Source organism: Strix aluco, chromosome 22 (genome assembly GCF_031877795.1).
Source record: "Strix aluco isolate bStrAlu1 chromosome 22, bStrAlu1.hap1, whole genome shotgun sequence".
Lineage (NCBI taxonomy): Eukaryota > Metazoa > Chordata > Aves > Strigiformes > Strigidae > Strix > Strix aluco.
The window spans coordinates 115,010-132,751 of NC_133952.1; the positions used below are offsets into that span (position 1 = coordinate 115,010).

Here is a 17,742-nt window from a genome sequence, read left to right on the forward strand (position 1 = left end):
AGTCTCCCCTTTGTTTACTGTTAACTGTTAGCGCTACTTGGGTACTGGACTATGCTGTTGCCTTTCAGATCTAAAGTAAAACTCCTTGGACACCACTCGGTGGGGGCATTAGGCATAAGCTGCATACACCAAAAATTCTCATTATTCCATGCACTTACCGTTTCTGCATGGGATATATGAGAGAGAGAGAGCACATTGGCACAGCTTTTAACACGAAGAACTCCTTGTACAGCGTAGAACACTGCCTTCCCAGAACCTTCACACTGTTAGGAGACAGCATGGACAGCGAAACCAACAAACTAAGTATTCTAGTAAAAGACCTCTAGTCTGTCCTGGTGCTGCTGCCCTACAACTTTTGCTGTTGTCTTGGGTGTTGCAGCCTGAAATTTGCCACCCTAAACGCAGGCACACTTTCACTAGCACCTTCCCTTCTACTGACCCTGCTACAGAAGCAGCAGCCTGGCCCAGAGGAACAGCAATGGAAAATGGCTGCAAGTCATTTCCTTAGTGAACATCAACAAAAACCTTCCCAGCAGAAAAGCTAGGCTAAATGAATCATTACATCTTAACAACCAGCAGTATGGAAAATGTCGATTTAGATAGATTAAACAGATGCTGGAGATCTCCCTTGGCATTTCAGCTCCAGCAGTCATAGAATTCTCAAGATGTTTACTGTACTTAAAGCAATTCATTGAGTGTTGTGATGGTAATGGCATCTAAAAGTCTCTCGCTGTCTTGCAGTCTGAGGGAGGGAGAATATACATTAGGAAAGTCACCTTTAACCAAAGACAAATTTTTAAAATCAAATAATCTCCTATAGAGTACAACATGACTAACTACTTGTTAGTAGGAAATAAATTGTCTAGACAACTCTTTCCAAGTAATTCCCAGTATACTTTTCTTTTTTTCTGTATATAGTCATGCAATTTTACTTGATTTGATTCTTGAAAAGACTTATTGTCTTCATTCAAAGATACAGCAGAAGTTCCAAAATTGGTAGGTTGTCTTTTTTGAGAGACACAGCAGAGGTCAAGTGAACTGCAGACACACAGTGAAATGGTTACAGCTAGCTTAATTACAAACATGAGACAATTATTAGGTGCTTTCTCCATCCTTCTCTCCATTTTCCTTACTTCTGCATATGTGTTAGAAATACATTTATGACCATCCACAAATAATTGCCATCAAGCAACTTTTAATGATAAGGACTTAATCAAAATTAGCCTTTAGGCACTGCTGAAGAGATTAAACTACAGCACGGCATAAAATCACTTTTCTGCCTAAACTCATGCATCTTACTTCTAAACAGCAGCTTGCCGATTTAGACAGAATATTTGAAGCATTTGGATTCCAAAAGGTAAACATCACTTTGCAGTTCACAGTTCAACAGTGACCACATACAGTAATTTTTGTAAAACACAAGCTGTATGACAAAGGAAGAGAATAAGCAAGTAAGCAGTGCCTCTTTTTTAAGTTACTTCTATGGATTTGGTGCAACTTCCAACTCTGCATGATGGTGGCACGCTCTGGGCTTTTTCCACACACCACCAGTATTGCCCAAAGCCCCAAAATGACATACATTGACGTTGACTTAGAAGTACCATGTATGTAAACACTACATAAATACATATGCAAAATAAAGTCCATATCCCATAAAATAGCAAATGTAACATATATTCTATTGGACAATGCGTATGAGCATAGCAATAGTTTTCTAACTACATAAAGGTATTTTGTAATATTATTTACAGATGGAAGCAGAGACAAACATTACCATCAAACACATTGATTTCATCAATTCTGTGAATCTTTTGAAAATTCTTGCTTGCAACAAAATGATCTGGAACTCCAGCTACCTAGAAAAGGAAAGTGCTCAAGATCCATTTAGTGCAGTAATGCTGGCTACAAAACTTAAAGAGGAGAAAACATTTTAAGAACTAGTACTGCATTAGGTAGTGGGACCAAAAAAAAAAAAATTTGAGTTTAAAAGTTCAATAAGGAAGGGAAATTAAGGTTACACAGCAGACCAACAAAAAAAGAAAAATTCTCCAAAGTCAAGTCTTTAGATTGTCAGAAATCAGAAGCGCCAAATTATGGTATCTCGTGCTATTTTGTTTCAGTTTCATCCTGAACATTCTTGGAGACAGCTGTCCTATAATTAAGGAAATGGCACATCACAGATACTCCTGCAGATATGACACTACATAAGCCCAAAGGAAAAAAAAGAAAGATGAATAGACTCATCAGTGTGACGGTCCTTTACCTCTGAGGGCTTGACTTCGTAACTTCAGTAGTGTTCCTCCATTTAAGAAAATACTGAGTCTCACGAAACTTGCTTCTCAAATAATAAAAAAAAAGGAATACTCAGGGACAGAGGATAAAAACAAGACGTTCTTACAAGTCGTGCATTATGCTTTCAGCACTGGAGTACAGTAAGCCACAACAGCTAAAGATTACACAAGTTATTTCATCTTGGCATCATAGATCAAGCATCAGAATAAACTTAGGTGAACAGTCAAGTACAACTCATTTAAAAGGAGTGACGCTCCAGAGAAAACCCTTCTTCTGGACCTAAAGACCAGGTGAGCAAAAATAACCTCTACAAGGATGCCATGCACAGCACGCATAAACACCAAAAGGCCCATCAGGCTTGGTAAACCTTGGCTGCCTACCCAAATACAGATGCAGGCTGACAGGGATCATAGAAATAATTTTAACTGGATTTCAGTTGTCATCTTCGCTCTCAAAAGACTCCTGGGCTTAACTGGAATTTCTATGAGATCTCACACAGTTACAACCTTCCAAAATCAAAATAATTAATTATCTCAGATAATGAAACCCAAAGCCCTTTTACTAGTTTCAATGAGATGCAGAAGATGCAGCTCTAGCTGAAAAGTACTTAATCACCGATCCCCATGCAGATTTTAAAACATCAGAAGGTACAACTGTATGAAAAACAAGGATGATGTGCTGCAGGCTTTCACACACATTATTTTTCTTAAATTCTCACCCTAACGTTGAGAGTAAGCTTCTGCCTAAGGGCAATTCATGCAAAAAGACCCTTCTCCCCAAAGCTGGGTTACGGACAACTGCCCATCCTCCTGCTAAATCATCACAAGCCCTTGTAGTCTTAGTTAAGTCTAATGTGGAAGGAAATATGCGTGTATTGGCAACCATCACTGTAGACCACAGCCAGAACCTACATAGCAAGGTTTGGGAGCCAGGCCACTGCAGCGTCACCCCACAGCGGCTCTGTGGAGCAGTTCTGCTGGTGGGAGCTCGGCGCACCCAGGAGCCCAGCCGTGGCACTTTACACCACCTGAGCAAGACCAGTCACTCTCAGCCTTTCCAAAGTTGTGAAAAGCACTCTCCAGGGCCAGGTCTACCACGGGCAGAGGCTGGGACCTGCAGGTTGGCCCTGCCGCTCTCCGAGGCCTCACAAGAGTCACCGCTAACCTCGACGACCGAGGACCAGGCCACTCTCCCTGGCACCTTCTGCCCACGAAGCTGACGGAGCGCCGCAGCCCCAGCGTTCCCGCAGTGGCGGTGCCCACAGCAGCATGTGCGGCCCCGCAGCTCGCTGCCACCCTGCCCGGGCACCACACTTTCAGGTCCCCTGCCTCAGGCCAGACAATGCCACTCGTCCCCCCGGGAACGACAGGGCAGCCGGAGAGAACACCCCACGCTGACACCACCGCTTCCTGTTGCTGTAGCCCCAGGGTCACAGATGGGCCCTTGTCACTTCAGGGGATCGATGAGCGGTGCCACGCGCTACCGACTCGCCCCTTGCCCTCCCACGGGCAGGGGAAAGCTTGGTGAAGCCAGCGCAGACCTTCTTGCCGTTTGCCACGCCCAGTGCTGCAATCCCAGGGGCGCGTGAGCCCACCGCACCACGATGGGGAGACCAAGGGCGACGCAATGAGGCAGCGGAGGCTGTGGCGGCTTCTCCCGTTTATTCATTCCGCGTGCGGGGCAAGAGCGGACGCTGCTCCTCGGCGGGCGGCAGCTCCTCAGTGGGCGGCGACTCGTAGGTGACACAGAGGGATGAGAAGAGACAGCCCAGGAAGGACACCAGGCTGGCGAAGTACATGGCGCCGCTGGCGCTGCCCACAGCCGCCGTCAGCGGTCCCATGGCCAGGGCCACGAGGATCTGTGCCAGGAAGTACTGGCAGCTCAGCAGGGAGATGTCAACGCCCATCCCGCGCCGTGTGCCCTCCGCCTGCGAGCCTACAAACTGTGGGGGACACAGCATAAGGGGGTGCCGTGTGACCCCCTCTCCCCTCCCCAGCCCGGGGCTCACCTCGTGGCTCTGGTAGTAGTCGCAGAGCAGGGAGTAGGGCAGAGTGCAGAGCGTGGCGAAGAGGATGCCGTAGGTAGCACACAGTGACAGCACCACATAGACATTTCTGGAGAGTGTGGCCAGCCCCGTGCCCAGCCCGAAGGCCAAATATGCCACAAAGTACAGTGTCCGTGTGCTGAACCGCTCCTCCAGCTTCTCCAGCGCGGCTGCAAGAGAACGGCATGGCACTCGGGGTGAACTGTAGCCCTCCCTGCTGCTAGCTGGTTAGTGGAGCCAAGGGGTGCACCTTCAGGCCCCGCAGCCCAGCCATTAGGCAGCAACATCTCAGCAGCAACTGTTATGCCTTTGAGTAACTGGTGGCTCATATGTGAGCACCAAGGACCCCTTCCGAATCCCGCTGCCACGATGCAGCCTTGCTGCCCTACCTGTATGAAGGGCACGGCAGAGCTGAAGCCTGGCAGTGCCCCTGTCCCGGAGGGGGAAATGGGAACCTGGCAGGGGGCAGGGCAGACGCACGACACATACAACGAGGTGCTGGGGTTGTGCGTGCCACCAGGGCGCTCTGCCAGGGGCCCAAGGGCACCGAGTGCTGCTGCACCAGAACTGTGCCTGTGGTGGCTGCGTGTATTTCTGGATTCAACATACATTGAAAATGCCACTTCATAAAAGGAACTATATACTAACAGAGATATATTTTCACTGGACTGCTAATCTCATCTGCTGTCCATGCAGGCCAAGCTAGCTAGCAGAGACAAGACAGTGAAAAAGAACACACTGCTTCAGCACTCGTGCTGCGTGGCAGGCTATGCGCAACATAAACGCCAGACTACTTGTTGCAGAAAGCCACTTAAGGAGCAGGTGCATCTTTCTCACAGCAGTGGCTAAGATGGCTGTACGAAGTACCTGAATAGAAAGCAGCACTGAATGCATAGATGCACATTCCCCAGCAGCCCATGGTGACCCCAGCGTTGTACTTCTGATACTCATCTGAGTTGTGAGGCGCTTTTGGATTCCCTTGAAACACTACTTCTCCCATGAAGTCGGTGTAGAAGAGTAACATCCCCTCAAACGAAAGCCATCCTGAAAGAAGCCAGAAGTAACCTATTAGGATTGCAGAGTATCTGTTTCTCCTTGTAAGCTGACATGGATGCTATAAGCTGTATTAAAAATCACAACTGAAGACAGGTGCAACATGAGTATTATGTAACATTCAGCCACATTTATCTGAGGCTGCTGTTCCCTGTGCATTATGCTACAATATTCGTCAAAGACATTTGGGATTTTAAAGACTAGAGGCTGACTGCAGGCCACAGAATACTGGTTTAGCAAGACAGACAAACAGATTACAGCAGTCTGAGCTGCCTTCAGCTTTTGACAGGACAAAACGCTCAGTTTCAGTGGTTCATCACTGTCATTTCAGGTTGCTGTTGTCCTCCCACACAGAACTGGAAGGTGTGCTTCTTATGTCACAGTTGCAGCCTCTAGAGTGCCTCTGATAGTTAAAAACTACTCAAAAAACCGTCATCAGGGTCACTGATGCAGGCAGTCTCTTAATTCCTTTCACAGCCAGTGAGTTTTAACTACCCATTACCTTCTGTCCAATTTTGTGTAAACTGGATAGCTTGCAAGCCCCTCCTAACCATCAGTCACGCACTGATGTACAGGTAACAGTGCACTGGTTACAGGCGCTCCTGCAGTGTGGTGTTCTGCGCCTCCTCACAGCCTGTTCTGGGACCCCTACACACATGCTGTCAAAGTGAGGAATGTGAATGCCAGTCTCGGGTGTAAGCAGGGAAATACAATTAATCTTGTCTTTCTGCTCAGAAATGCCAGTTTCAGAGTGTTTAAAAAAAAAAAAAAAAAAAAGTCGGTAAGTTTCAAGTTTCTTGGTTCAGTGGCATTTCTCATCCCAGTGTAAGCATTCCATTTAACAGTCCCACTGATTTAGGCCGTTGTTATACCCCTTCTAGGAATGTAGGGTTTACTGTTTTGTTGTGGGGTTTTTTTTTTCCCCTTTCTCAGTGTTCTAAGAACCTAAATACCAGTAAAGTACCTTATTGGTGAGTGTATATGAAACAAATCATGTCCTCTCTAGTTAGCAGCCACTGCAGCAATAGATAAAATCTTTTAAAACATTCACCCGAGGTAGACTACTTCACGGTGAAAGCAAGACAGCACTTTCTGAATACCTAGGAAGTGGTTGATGCAGAGGTTACGAAGAGCCTTGGGCATCTGGCAGATGGTCGAACAAAGAAGTTTCATGGAGAGTGGTTGCTCAGAGGACTCGCCTGATCCATTCAGCTCGCTCTCATACTTAACACCATTCAGCAAGATATTAGCAACCTGTACCATAAGAACTCCCAGGTCAACAAACACAGTCAGAAAAACCTCAAACATCCTTTGAACAAACCTATGCAATATTACACACCTATCTGATCATCTAAAAGTTAAACTGTGCTGCTGCAGTATGTTGACCTGGACATTAAGAACAGTGTATTTAGCTAAGCTGTAAGTTCAGCCTTGGAACAAGTGTTAAATGGCAGCACCACGCTGCAGCTTTCAGTATACTTGAAACAGTATTCTTCACTTCTCATTTGGCAACCACATCCAGATGCTGGCATAGGGAAGGCATAAATCCCATTGCATTTAATAGGAGCTGTACCCACACATTCAGGTGAATTTGGTTCCTGAAGTTTTAGAGACAACAGTGAAGAAGAGGCTGGTTTTAACTGAAAAACATTCTCATTGCTTGCTAACCTTGATGCTTGATTTCTACATGCACAGTATGTAAGATCCTGGCCCTAATGAAGTTTGCTCTCATAAACTGGGTCAAAGTACAGCAACAGCAACAAACAAACAAAACTAACAAAAGGCCCACCCACCCACCCACCCCCCAAAAAAACCCAAACCAAAAAACAACAGAGGACAGTTTACCTCATCCTGGATCATAAAAAAATGGGCCAGCATACAGAGGTCTCAGACATTCCAAGTTATCACCAACAGTGGGAGGTGAGGTCAGAGTCTTATCCCTGGGTAAGGGAAACCTCACCTCCCTGATGGAACCAGATGTAATGACTGCCATAAGGAGAAGCTCATGGGAGAATCCTATCCCTGGCCCTATCTTGAGGTATTTCTGTGGAAAGGGAAGATATAGTCTCAATAAAAACGTGTCTTTTTCTGCTCTCATGTGGTAGCTCCCTGGGTGCTGAAGCACAGCTAAAAATACCAACCTAACTTTCACATGTGGCCTGGTGAGATTGGAACGCTCCCATTTCTGCCATCTTAACAAAGGCAGCTGACAGACTGCCAGTCATAATTCACATCCTACCCGCTACTTTACCGATCAAGTCATAGTTGGTATGTTGTTCCCATAATGACTTTTACGAGCAAACTATCATGAGCATTCTTTAAGGACGGATTTGTGCACTGCACATTTAAATCTATATAAAGAGATTAAATGAATGCTCAGGTTTACATGGTCATATAATTGATGTTCCGCCCTTACCTGTTGGCTGAAGGTTACATTTCTTCGTCTGCTATTTTCTGGACAGTGTCCTGTTACGATATCTGGAATGGCCAAGGTCTGAGGTCTTTTCAGGATCCCTGGTGACCGTGGCTTTATCGCATCCAGTGAGCCCACCCTTAGGGCCTCGCCGTCAGGCCCTGGCGTTATGCTGCTCTCCCCTTGCTCCAGAACTCCGTTTTCTCCTCGGTAACAGCCATCAGGCACATGAGGAAAGCTGACACTGACGGGCTGCCTGGGCAAGCTAGCTGGAAGTGCTAAGTAACTACTGTGCCCGCCTGTAAAACAGTCTATAAGCACACTGTCAATATTTGAAGTCCCAAATGATGATGCAAACTCATTAATTCCTGTCAAGGAATTGTCTCTGCTGACAAAACTGCCGTATTTGGGCGTGAGTGGGCTGAGGGGGGAAATGGGACTCGTAAAACTTGCATATAAGTGAGCTGAGTTATGAGAAGCAATGCTTTCATTTACACCCTCCTCAAAGAAGAAAGGTGGAGAGGGAGGGAGGGGAAGACTTGGACTCTTCATCACCTTTTTCTTCCTGCTAAAGGACCTTAAGGGTCTCTCTGGAATGCTAATTAGAGTCAGCACAGTAGTGACAGTCAGTATAACTGAGGTGAAGACATAGATGACACGAAGTTGCCCTCCCACAGCTTTTCCAAAACTGGTTTTTTCCCAGTGTATTCCTCCAACAACATAACCAAAGCCACCTCCAAGACCTGGTGGAAAAACAAAGCTGAGATTATCTTCCCTAGCCAATGCTGGAAGTCAGTAACAGCACAGCATCATTTGTCTAATGATTTGTGAGTAGAATACAACGTGTTACCTCTGTTTTACTAATCAACCCCTTTTCAATTCAAATGAAGTAATAAACACAGTTATCTGTGCCACAAGGACAGTCTGGATGTACAAACACGGTACAGAAAGAGGGAGAAGGTCAGTGCTGTAGAAGTGATGATACAAATAATCAAAAATGGTAGTTCTTTCTTTGTCAAGAACAAACCACTTTACCTTCAGCTATTTCAGTCCGTAAAACAGAAGTGTCCACCAGCCTCGTGGCAAGGCTCTGCAATCAGTCAGCTAAGACTGTTTTCCTGAAAGTAAGTGAAAATCCATTTTCCTCACTCAGTTAGAGGAACGCAGATCTAACTGCGTCCAAGACAGACCGAATCACTTCAGAAGCATAGCAAGCTCATTACTCAGCAACGTGCTGACAGCGTACAAAACTGCCACTGCATTACTACTGATGAACATGGAAGTTCTGAAGGCACCGGATACCTCTCTCGCTCCATTCACGTGCTGAAAGCCTTACGATACTATCCTTTCTTTCTTATGAACATATTCAAGAGCATGAAAGAGTCTCCTGACAGAGAGGAAAACTAGACTAGGGCAGTACAGCAATTGAAGACGACAGCGATGAGGAATCACAGTGCCCAGTATGTGCTTTCCCTCCAACAGAGCAACTAAAAAAGGCGTTTTCCACACCTGCAGGAAGCCGAACCTCCTCCCTCAAGGGATAATTTTGTTTCCATAGCTGTTACAAATGATGTGCGGGACCTTCAGATGAACAGTCCAGGACTGTGTTTTGTTTGGTAGTTACAAAAGCCTTTTGCAGTAAGCAGAAATTTGTTTTCAAAGTTAATTAGTGCTACCTCTCCAGATATTTGGTTATTATGCTTATACAGGAAAAGGCCAGTGATCTACACTCTGCTTTCTCACAGGAGGGCTTGTTTACTTAGCATTGACATCATTCGGGAAGCACCAAGAAAGCATACCTGCTAACAAAGCGTGGATGTTGAGGCCCCTGTCTTGATCCACTGGGCTGCACACATCCATCATGTAGGCATGACTGGGATTGTCTGCTGAATCTGCACTGAAGTCCATGAGGACAACACCACAGACCGTAAGAATGATCCCCCATTTGTGGTTATTTGCAGTGTCAGACAAGGCACTCCCTATATCTTTGCCATTCAACATAAGCGAGAGCCCAAGCAACGCTCCTGGGAATAAAACCAAATCACATTCAATCAATTGATTGCTCGTAAGCAAAAAAACCCTGCATTGCTCCATGCTCTAAAAGCATTATACTACCTGTACAGCCTTGTGGCAAGCACTATTGCTCTTGTTCAGATCTCCACAGTCTGGGGAATGAGCATGACCTTTTCCACTGTTCAAGTTTACAAGTGTCTGGAGTTGGTTTTGGCCAAAAAAACACATTCTTGACCCTCAAAACATCATCTCTTCAGACTCTGACAAGAGAAGCTTTCACGTGTGGATCTCCGGCTGCCAAAGAATCACCTCAGTGCCACTCACCACCTTCTTCAGACCCATAATACCCAACACTTCAGAGACGTTTTGTTCAGCCTAGTACCACAGGGAACGTCACAGGAAAGAGATGCGCAATGTTTCTACTTTACAAGCATTATGCCCATTGTTTCTAAAAGACGTACCTACTGCTAAGACCAGAATGAAAGGCCTTCTCCTCCCAAACCTCGATGTGCATCTGTCACTCCAGGCCCCCAGCAAAGGCTGTAGCAAGAATCCTAGGAAAAAGGAATCACTGATAAGTAGCATTTTGCTACAAGCCTGTTTCACAGGGAAGTTAAAATAGGTACCTTAAAAGGCAGTTGAAGGCAGGACACCATGGCACAGTGATATCCCCAGTGGGTACCAGTCACCCAGGTGTGCACACAGTGTACTGCCTTGGCTTTTCTCAGGTCGGGGACTGAATAATGTAACGCGCCGCTGCTTGTTGTCACGGCAGCTCAGGCTGCACCATTAATACAGCAGAATTTGACCTCAGGTGAAGAGTAAGAGCACAACAGTTATACATTCTAAAGCACTCTGTTCCTTACAAGCTATTTCATTTACCCTTAGATGGGATGTCCCCTGAAGAATTAGCTTGGAAGATAGCAAGAAGCAAACATGCAAGTTGGAAAGGTGCCTGTATTACTCTGGGCCAGCCTGTGAGCAGAGGCCTATCCACTCTCTTCTCCTGAAGTACATCCCACGAGTACAAGAACAGGCAGAACAAAGTTTCCGATAGCCCATCCTATGGTTCTTCCCATAGTAATGGATATGCTCCAGCCCCGCCTCCGCGCTAAGGCAAGTAATCCAATGACCATAACAGTAGTGGTCAATGGTCTTTCACCATTGGAACACTTCATTTGTTTCAGAAAGTTAAACAGGAGAAGGCAATCCTACTCTGCTTTTTTCACACACCCGTGGGAACTGCCTCCGTATGCTTTTTTTCATAGGGACATAAATGGATACCCTGATCCTCTTTTGCTAGTTTTTAAATATAGGAACAGAGTAACCAAAGCTTGCCCTCACACAATATGTAAGAGGTTGAGAAGTCATGAAAAGAAGACTTTGTGATCACACCAGGCCCATTTCAGGCAAGACACAACAAGAATATTTATCCATTCCATTGTCTAAAATTATGGCTAGTGCTCCTTAATCTCAAGAGCACACAGAATATACTTGGGAACAGCTGAGGCAGAGAAAACAAAAACATATAACCCCCGTGTAGTGGAAGAAACAAGAGGGAAGAAATAGCACAATGAAAAGCTACCTAATATAGGGCTGATGAACCACACCATTCCATACAGTTGGTCCGGAAGCCCCATCTGAAGCAGCACAGGGGTAACATAGGCTGTTTCCATGGCATAGCTGAACTCAAGCCCAAAGAGAATGCACCCATTAAACAGGAGTTCTAGGAAAGACCTCTGAGGCTGGAGATCCCCAAAGTCAATCAAGTCAATAGGACATGGAGTATTTGGCGGTGGTGGTGGCGAAGGGCGGATGCGTTTTCTCCTTTTCGGATGTCTCTTGAAGTTGTTGGCCCGATGACTTATGTGCCGTGTGACCGATCCAGAATAGCCTGGAACTTGTGACCTCCAGATTTCCTGAGAAGCCATGCTTGGCAAGAGCGCAGCATCGCTGACGGGGGTTGTTGCAGATGGTGGAATCATCACGGGTAGGCGTCTGGAAGAAAAATAGCTCAGAATAAAATGGCTGAGTAAGAAAACTTTGCTTAATTTCATTTACTGAAGTTCAAGCAATTTCTCAACATTTCTCATACTGAGTGAGGCCTTCATATTAGCTACAACCTTTTCTCTCCATCTCTTGACATGAGGCATGTACATTTTATAGGCACATCTCCATCTTTGCACAAATGAGACGTCAAGAGATTCTATCTCGGTTACCTAGGCGTTGCCTACCATCATCTGGGATTAAGACTGAAATATTTAAAACAATTAGCAGCCAGACATGTCACACCTCCCAGGAGTTCCCATAACAGCAATAGGTTTACATTTATCTGCAAATTCACTTGAGTTAAATTAAGATGAATCACAACCTCAGTTTAAGTTTACAATAACACAAAGCTGTGGCTTGGCTGCAGATCCAGAACCCTGCTGCAATGTGAAATCACCCTTCAGTACAGATCCTACCATTCCTGCAGCCTGTGCTGAGGCCAAGGCTTAATGCAAAACTGTTTTCACAATGACTGAGTTTGGGTTTCCGTTCTATTTACATTCCTGAATTCAGTAGGGACTTGCTGTTGCAAGGACAGGGTCTGATCCTCTGCTTCTCGATGGTTCTATTTACATAAGACTTTACTGGAATACCCAAAGAACGTGTTTTGAAGCTCAGACTACACAAGTGGAACACCTGGATGAGGTCAGCTGGCAACAAATATGCTTGGAACCAGAGGCTGGTATCATTTTTCAGTACAGAAACTGAAGTTTCAAACTAATTCCTGAGAAGATGACGCATACCCCACAAGCCACCCTCAGCACTGCTACTCCTCTCTCAGAGATTAACGGCATTCAAGTACCGAGCAGCCTCCTCAGGTCTCATCAGAATCACTCCTGTAGCCAAAGTGCACATACTGTGGTGGGTAAAACTGCCAAATGGGTTCCAAAATACCATCTCAGGATAGATGTCAACAGACCTGCTGAATTAACGAACCACATGTGACTTCTTGCCTCTTGTTGCCAGAAATGGAAACAGCTCATGAAGTCTGACCTTTTCTTTAGGCTTTCTTGCCCACGGACCAAAGGCGGCTGCTGCACAAGGATGGTTCCACATCACCCCACACCTCTTCAGGAAAACCCTCACAGCTGCACACTAGTAAAAAAACCAACCCTCTTACTTTTTTGCTTACAGTTCCACTGGGGAAAAGACTTCCAGCTGTTCTGCTCTTTGGCTGTACAGAACTCCCACAAACTCCTGTTTTCTGCTACTTCCTCCAGTGCATTTCATGCACCAGTCTTTCCTCCTGTAGCCCTTAGTCTACCAACACCATTCTTAGCTGCACACCCTGTGTTTACTGTCATGCTGACACAAAAGGTTGTTAAGCATGGTGGTATGATGCCCTACACAGATCCCCACCTCCACACAAGTGTCGAAAGAGAGACACTGCACAATGCAAAAGTGAATGCCAAGCACCTCACAGAAGACTGCAGCTGGGGTAACTTGACTGTATTTGGGGCCTGAGGGGGAGAAGGAAGGTTGGGAGACAGAAGACATCTACTGAAGTATTGCTAACGCTTACCATGTGTTTCCTTGAGACTGCTCCTCTTCAGACCAAGATACATACCACGTAAGAGAGAACAACAAGCAATTCATAACTGTAGCTACATGCCTCGACAACCCCCATCTCACGAGGCACCAACAGCAAGCTGCATTTTGTTAGGAAACCTCATTAGACACAAAGTCCCCTAGACTGACAGAAGGAGAAGCGTATGGAGACTTCATGAAGATGCCCACACCAGTGCTCCCCTTGACAACATTTTCACAAATTACTGAAAACTTCTTATGATCTGCGTCGTTCATAAGCAGAGTACTTACTTTGCAGGAGTACATTGCTCAGCCTCCAGGTCAAAGTAATTCCCTCACAATGAGAACTTGTTAAAAATTAGGAGAGAGATACCAGAAAAAAGACAGAACAAAAACCCAGTGGGACTTGCGAGGGATGCTCTAATGACCCTTTCACAGAGACACAATACAGCTGTGCTAGCACTCCCTTTCACCACTGATAGGCCTTGCCCTTTGCACCCAGAGTGTTGATTTCCCTCTATTCATCTCTAAGTTTTATTTCATATTAGATCCTCTTTCATCTTCCTGTCTGTACTGTGCACTGCAGAGACTGTATCACAAGTTGTAAGTGGCAACATTTTAGTGACAGAAGAACCCCTCTGCATGGCTCAAAAATACACAAGGTGCTCTGTAATTACTTAAAACAAAAGGCTATTATTGACAGAGTATCACCAGTCCAGCAGAAAGTCAGCGTGAAACTGTGAGCTGAGCCTATATTCCTCATTGCCGGTTTTCCTCAAGTTACGAACCGTTCACCAGAGGACACCTCCGAAGGACTTAAGCCTGTCCTCAGGTGAACCTACCCGCTGGTCACCACAGCTTCAAAGCAGGAAACCTCTCACGCAGCGTGGAAAACCATTACACGGCCGCTAGCTTTCACCGTCAACAGTTATTTGTGAATTTTGGCACCGCGTCTGTTCCCCGCACCGGCGCACCCCGGTCTGCAGGGCCCCGCCGAGGCCGGCTCTGCCGCCTGCACCGCCGAGGCGCGCGGCCGGCCGGCCCCATTCCTCCCGGGCTCCCTGCACCGAAAAGGTGTTTCTCCTTCTTCGGCAGAATCTGGACTCGATTTTTCTGCGGTGGGTGCCGAGGGCTCCGCACGCCCCGCGGACACCGGCGCTGCGCGGGCCGCCCAAACGCAGCTGCCAGCCGAGAACGCGCCGCCGCTGGGCGGGGCCGCCGCGCCCCACCGCCCCCGGGCGCCGTTCCCCCGAGCAGGAGGCGCCGCCAGCGCGCCCCGGCCCCGGCCGCCCCGGCCCGGCCTCACCTCCCGCGGCGCCCGGCCCGGGCCCGCACTGCGCCGCGCGCTGCCGCCGGCCCCGCCGCCGTGACGTCGCGACCGCCCGCCCCGCAGCCGGTCCCCCGCGATTCGCCGGCGGAAGCGGCCGCCCCCGGGGGCGGTTACGGCCGGCGCCGCCGCTGCGCTGGGCCCCGGCGCCCCTTCCCCTGCAGAGCTCTGCCACGCCGGGCCCGGGCGCGCCCCGCTCCGGGCCGGCCCCGCAGCCCTGGGCCCGCGGCGGACGGGGGAGGCCACTCGCCTGCCTCCGGCCACCTCCCGCAGCGGCCGGCGCCAGCTGCCGTACCCTCATTTCCACAGGCTTCTCCCCTCTCGGCACCGGCGTGGCAGCGGATCGCGATGGTCAGATGGCGAGCTGGGCCGGAGGTGTTCGATAGGCCTGTGGAGCAGGTGCCGGAGATGGTGCTGCACCCTTCCCTCCTCTAGCTCCCCCTCCGCGGGCGGGTAAGGCGGCTTGGCGGTTTGGTTCTACAGTGCCGTGGTTTGTGCTCATGTTCCAAATTTCCCCCCGTTATGTAGTGCGGTCTGCTCTGGGTACTTATAAAAAACTTCAAACTCAGGGCATCAAGGATGCTTAATTTTATCTCCAGAGGTTACCATAACACTGCATGAATCCTTATTATATATTACCGTTTTAGATCTTGTAGAATATTGTAGCAGAAAAATGGCTTCCCTGCACCTAAATCACTAGTCACAGTAGGAATAATAGGTATTGTGTCTTTGTCTGTAGAAAACTAGCTCTCATTTATGTGGTAGGTGGTGCAACCACAACATCTGAAAAAGATGCCAAAGAGCACTGTTGGAGGCAGGTGGGGTGTTCAGCTAGTGCTCAAGTTCATATAAACCCTGTCAAGAAATGGTGAGAAATTTGGGTAATCTTGCAGTGTGCAAGAGACCACCGAACATTCTTACCACCAGGGATTCCGTCACCTGATTTGTGGTGTTCAATCTTTAATGTCGGTTTAGCCATTATATTGGTCAAGTATCATCGTCAGCATTTATGTAATCCAACAGCAGTGTAAAGGACCTGTTTGCAACACTAAGGATTATTCACTCACAGCACAATGACATCTATGGGGCAGAAGGGGGTCTGTACTGGTCTAAATGAAAAGTGGGACTGGGTTCCTCACCTATCCTCACAAATGTTCTTCCTCAAAACCACATTGCAACCAGCACATCAACAGGCGCAGCAAAACTTTTCCCTTTACTGCTTTCTAAGGCAGGGCCCCGTGCCCCGTTCCCACACTGACCCTAAGATACATGCTTAATTCTGCCAGACTAGGTAAAAGTGAGCAAGAAACCTGTCAAGCACCGGCACTGTTGCTCTCAGCTGTTTGATCCAGTTCACCTTTTCACCTCCTCCTTCACCCATGCCAAAATGCTCATGCAGATAAACTAAACATAGATGGGAGAGTCAGTCTGATGTCCTAGACATCTTTGAGTAATGGATGCATCCCAAAATACACCTATTTGCCCCAAACAACATGTGTTCTGCTGCTGCCCTGCCAGACACTGTCACAGGCTTCTATCAAAGATGCTGCAGGTTCCTCATTTAACATACATTCTACCCCCGGTCCTTCTGGCAGATTTGTCTCTTACCTGTCCGTGCTGCACTTTTCCTTTCAGATCCCCAGACTCTCGGAGCCTGCGTCAATCCAGCCTTGCCGCACGCCACTTTCTCAGTGCCAATGCCAGATGGCTGCCACCACAGCAGAATGCTGTGGTCCTCCTGCCAGAGGGTCTCATCCACAATACAGCAGCCACTGCTCCATTTGCTGCCTATGGAGAGAACAAACTGGTTTTAGAAGCCACATTCTCAATGAATTGATTAAAACCATTGCTGTGGCTCTGGAACAAAACAATCATGTTCAAAACCATGGGCTGATGGCATTCCTTTTATTTACATGCCTCCAGTACCACAGCAATTGGAAAAATCCTTCACGCTTCTGAGCAGCAAAGATTTGCAACCCTAAGGATGAAGGGCAGGAACAGGGGAAGGTCCAGCCAGGTGCCACAGCTGGTAAGAGAACATGAGCAGGCAGGTCTGCTGCCTGCCAAAGGGATCAGACAGGTGGGGCAAGACATGGCGTTTGCTGGGAGGAGCCATTACCATCAGCAGTAGTTGTAGTAGCACCAGCTACTGCTCGCCCAGCTTCTAGTGCTCAGGGACAGCTAAATGAGCTGAGACTGTGGCTGTCAGACCACCCACTATTGTTTGCTGCCGCCTTTGCTCAAGCCCCATGGTCAGCCATCCCTTCAGTGACCACACGAGAACACCGTGCAACAGCCTGTGCTCCCGCCAGCCTCAGTCCCCCCCACCATCCATGTGCTAGAGAGCTCTGCAAACACTGAGCAGATGAACAGGGCATTTAAGAGCCCTGTTCCTTGTCACTGAGGAATGCTTCTTGTTCCACCTGGGCATGGAGAGCCAGTTATATTACTAATGCTGGCAGGCAGTCGTGGCCATTGCATATGACGATTTTTCCCTGTGAATGTTTGAGCCATTAAACTCATGTTTATTCCATGTTCAATTAAATAAAATTGTCTGCTCAGAACTTAAAAGGATTAACTCTTACACCATTTAGCACAGTTTGTTCACTTGGGATGGCAGGACAAGGCGCTCTACTCCTTCCCAGGGTAACCACAATGGAGAGAACGAAAGCAATTCCTGCTGTGCATTCATCTATCAGCATCCTTTGGGCTTTAGACAAAACAGAAACCACAAATCTCCTCTCCTGTGTGAGCTGAGCTTACACATAAATTGTTGTAATGTAAAGATACTCATTTACTTTGTACTAATTTAACCCAACAGCATTCAAAGGAGCGAGTTTTGGTGATGAATACCCACTGCTATGAATCTGCGCTGTTCCCTCCTACCTTCTCTGGGTGCAAGATGTTTTGCATTCATTAAACTCTTTTGTTAAGTCTTTCCGCAAAGCAGCTTCTGCAGTGTATTCATCTCTCTGCTCCTTTACAGCTCCCTGTTAGGCTCACTGTTTCATTTGCCAGTGGACC

General features: G+C 47.4%; 1 protein-coding gene and 1 long non-coding RNA gene across 8 annotated transcripts; one reads left to right on the forward strand and one right to left on the reverse strand.

Moving 5' to 3' along the window:
• Positions 1 to 1,178: 1,178 nt before the first annotated feature.
• SLC45A1 (solute carrier family 45 member 1) lies at positions 1,179 to 16,456 on the reverse strand. 7 transcript variants are annotated; one of them, XM_074848065.1, is made up of 9 exons: positions 16,327 to 16,456; positions 11,401 to 11,813; positions 10,277 to 10,369; positions 9,602 to 9,826; positions 7,806 to 8,545; positions 6,490 to 6,643; positions 5,204 to 5,380; positions 4,301 to 4,506; positions 1,179 to 4,234 (listed from the first exon to the last, which is right to left on the reverse strand). In XM_074848065.1, exons 2-9 carry the CDS (start codon positions 11,798 to 11,800, stop codon positions 3,953 to 3,955), a joined length of 2,277 nt encoding a protein of 758 aa, XP_074704166.1. In that variant the 5' UTR covers positions 11,801 to 11,813; positions 16,327 to 16,456; the 3' UTR covers positions 1,179 to 3,952. The 7 variants fall into 7 exon arrangements, with proteins under 7 accessions (XP_074704166.1, XP_074704167.1, XP_074704168.1 ...); XM_074848066.1 differs by lacking the exon at positions 16,327 to 16,456 and adding an exon at positions 15,014 to 15,136; XM_074848067.1 differs by lacking the exon at positions 16,327 to 16,456 and adding an exon at positions 14,698 to 14,750.
• LOC141933421 (uncharacterized) lies at positions 14,849 to 17,289 on the forward strand. The gene is made up of 2 exons (XR_012626083.1): positions 14,849 to 15,171; positions 16,354 to 17,289. It is a non-coding gene; the product is annotated as an uncharacterized LOC141933421 (long non-coding RNA).
• Positions 17,290 to 17,742: the final 453 nt, after the last annotated feature.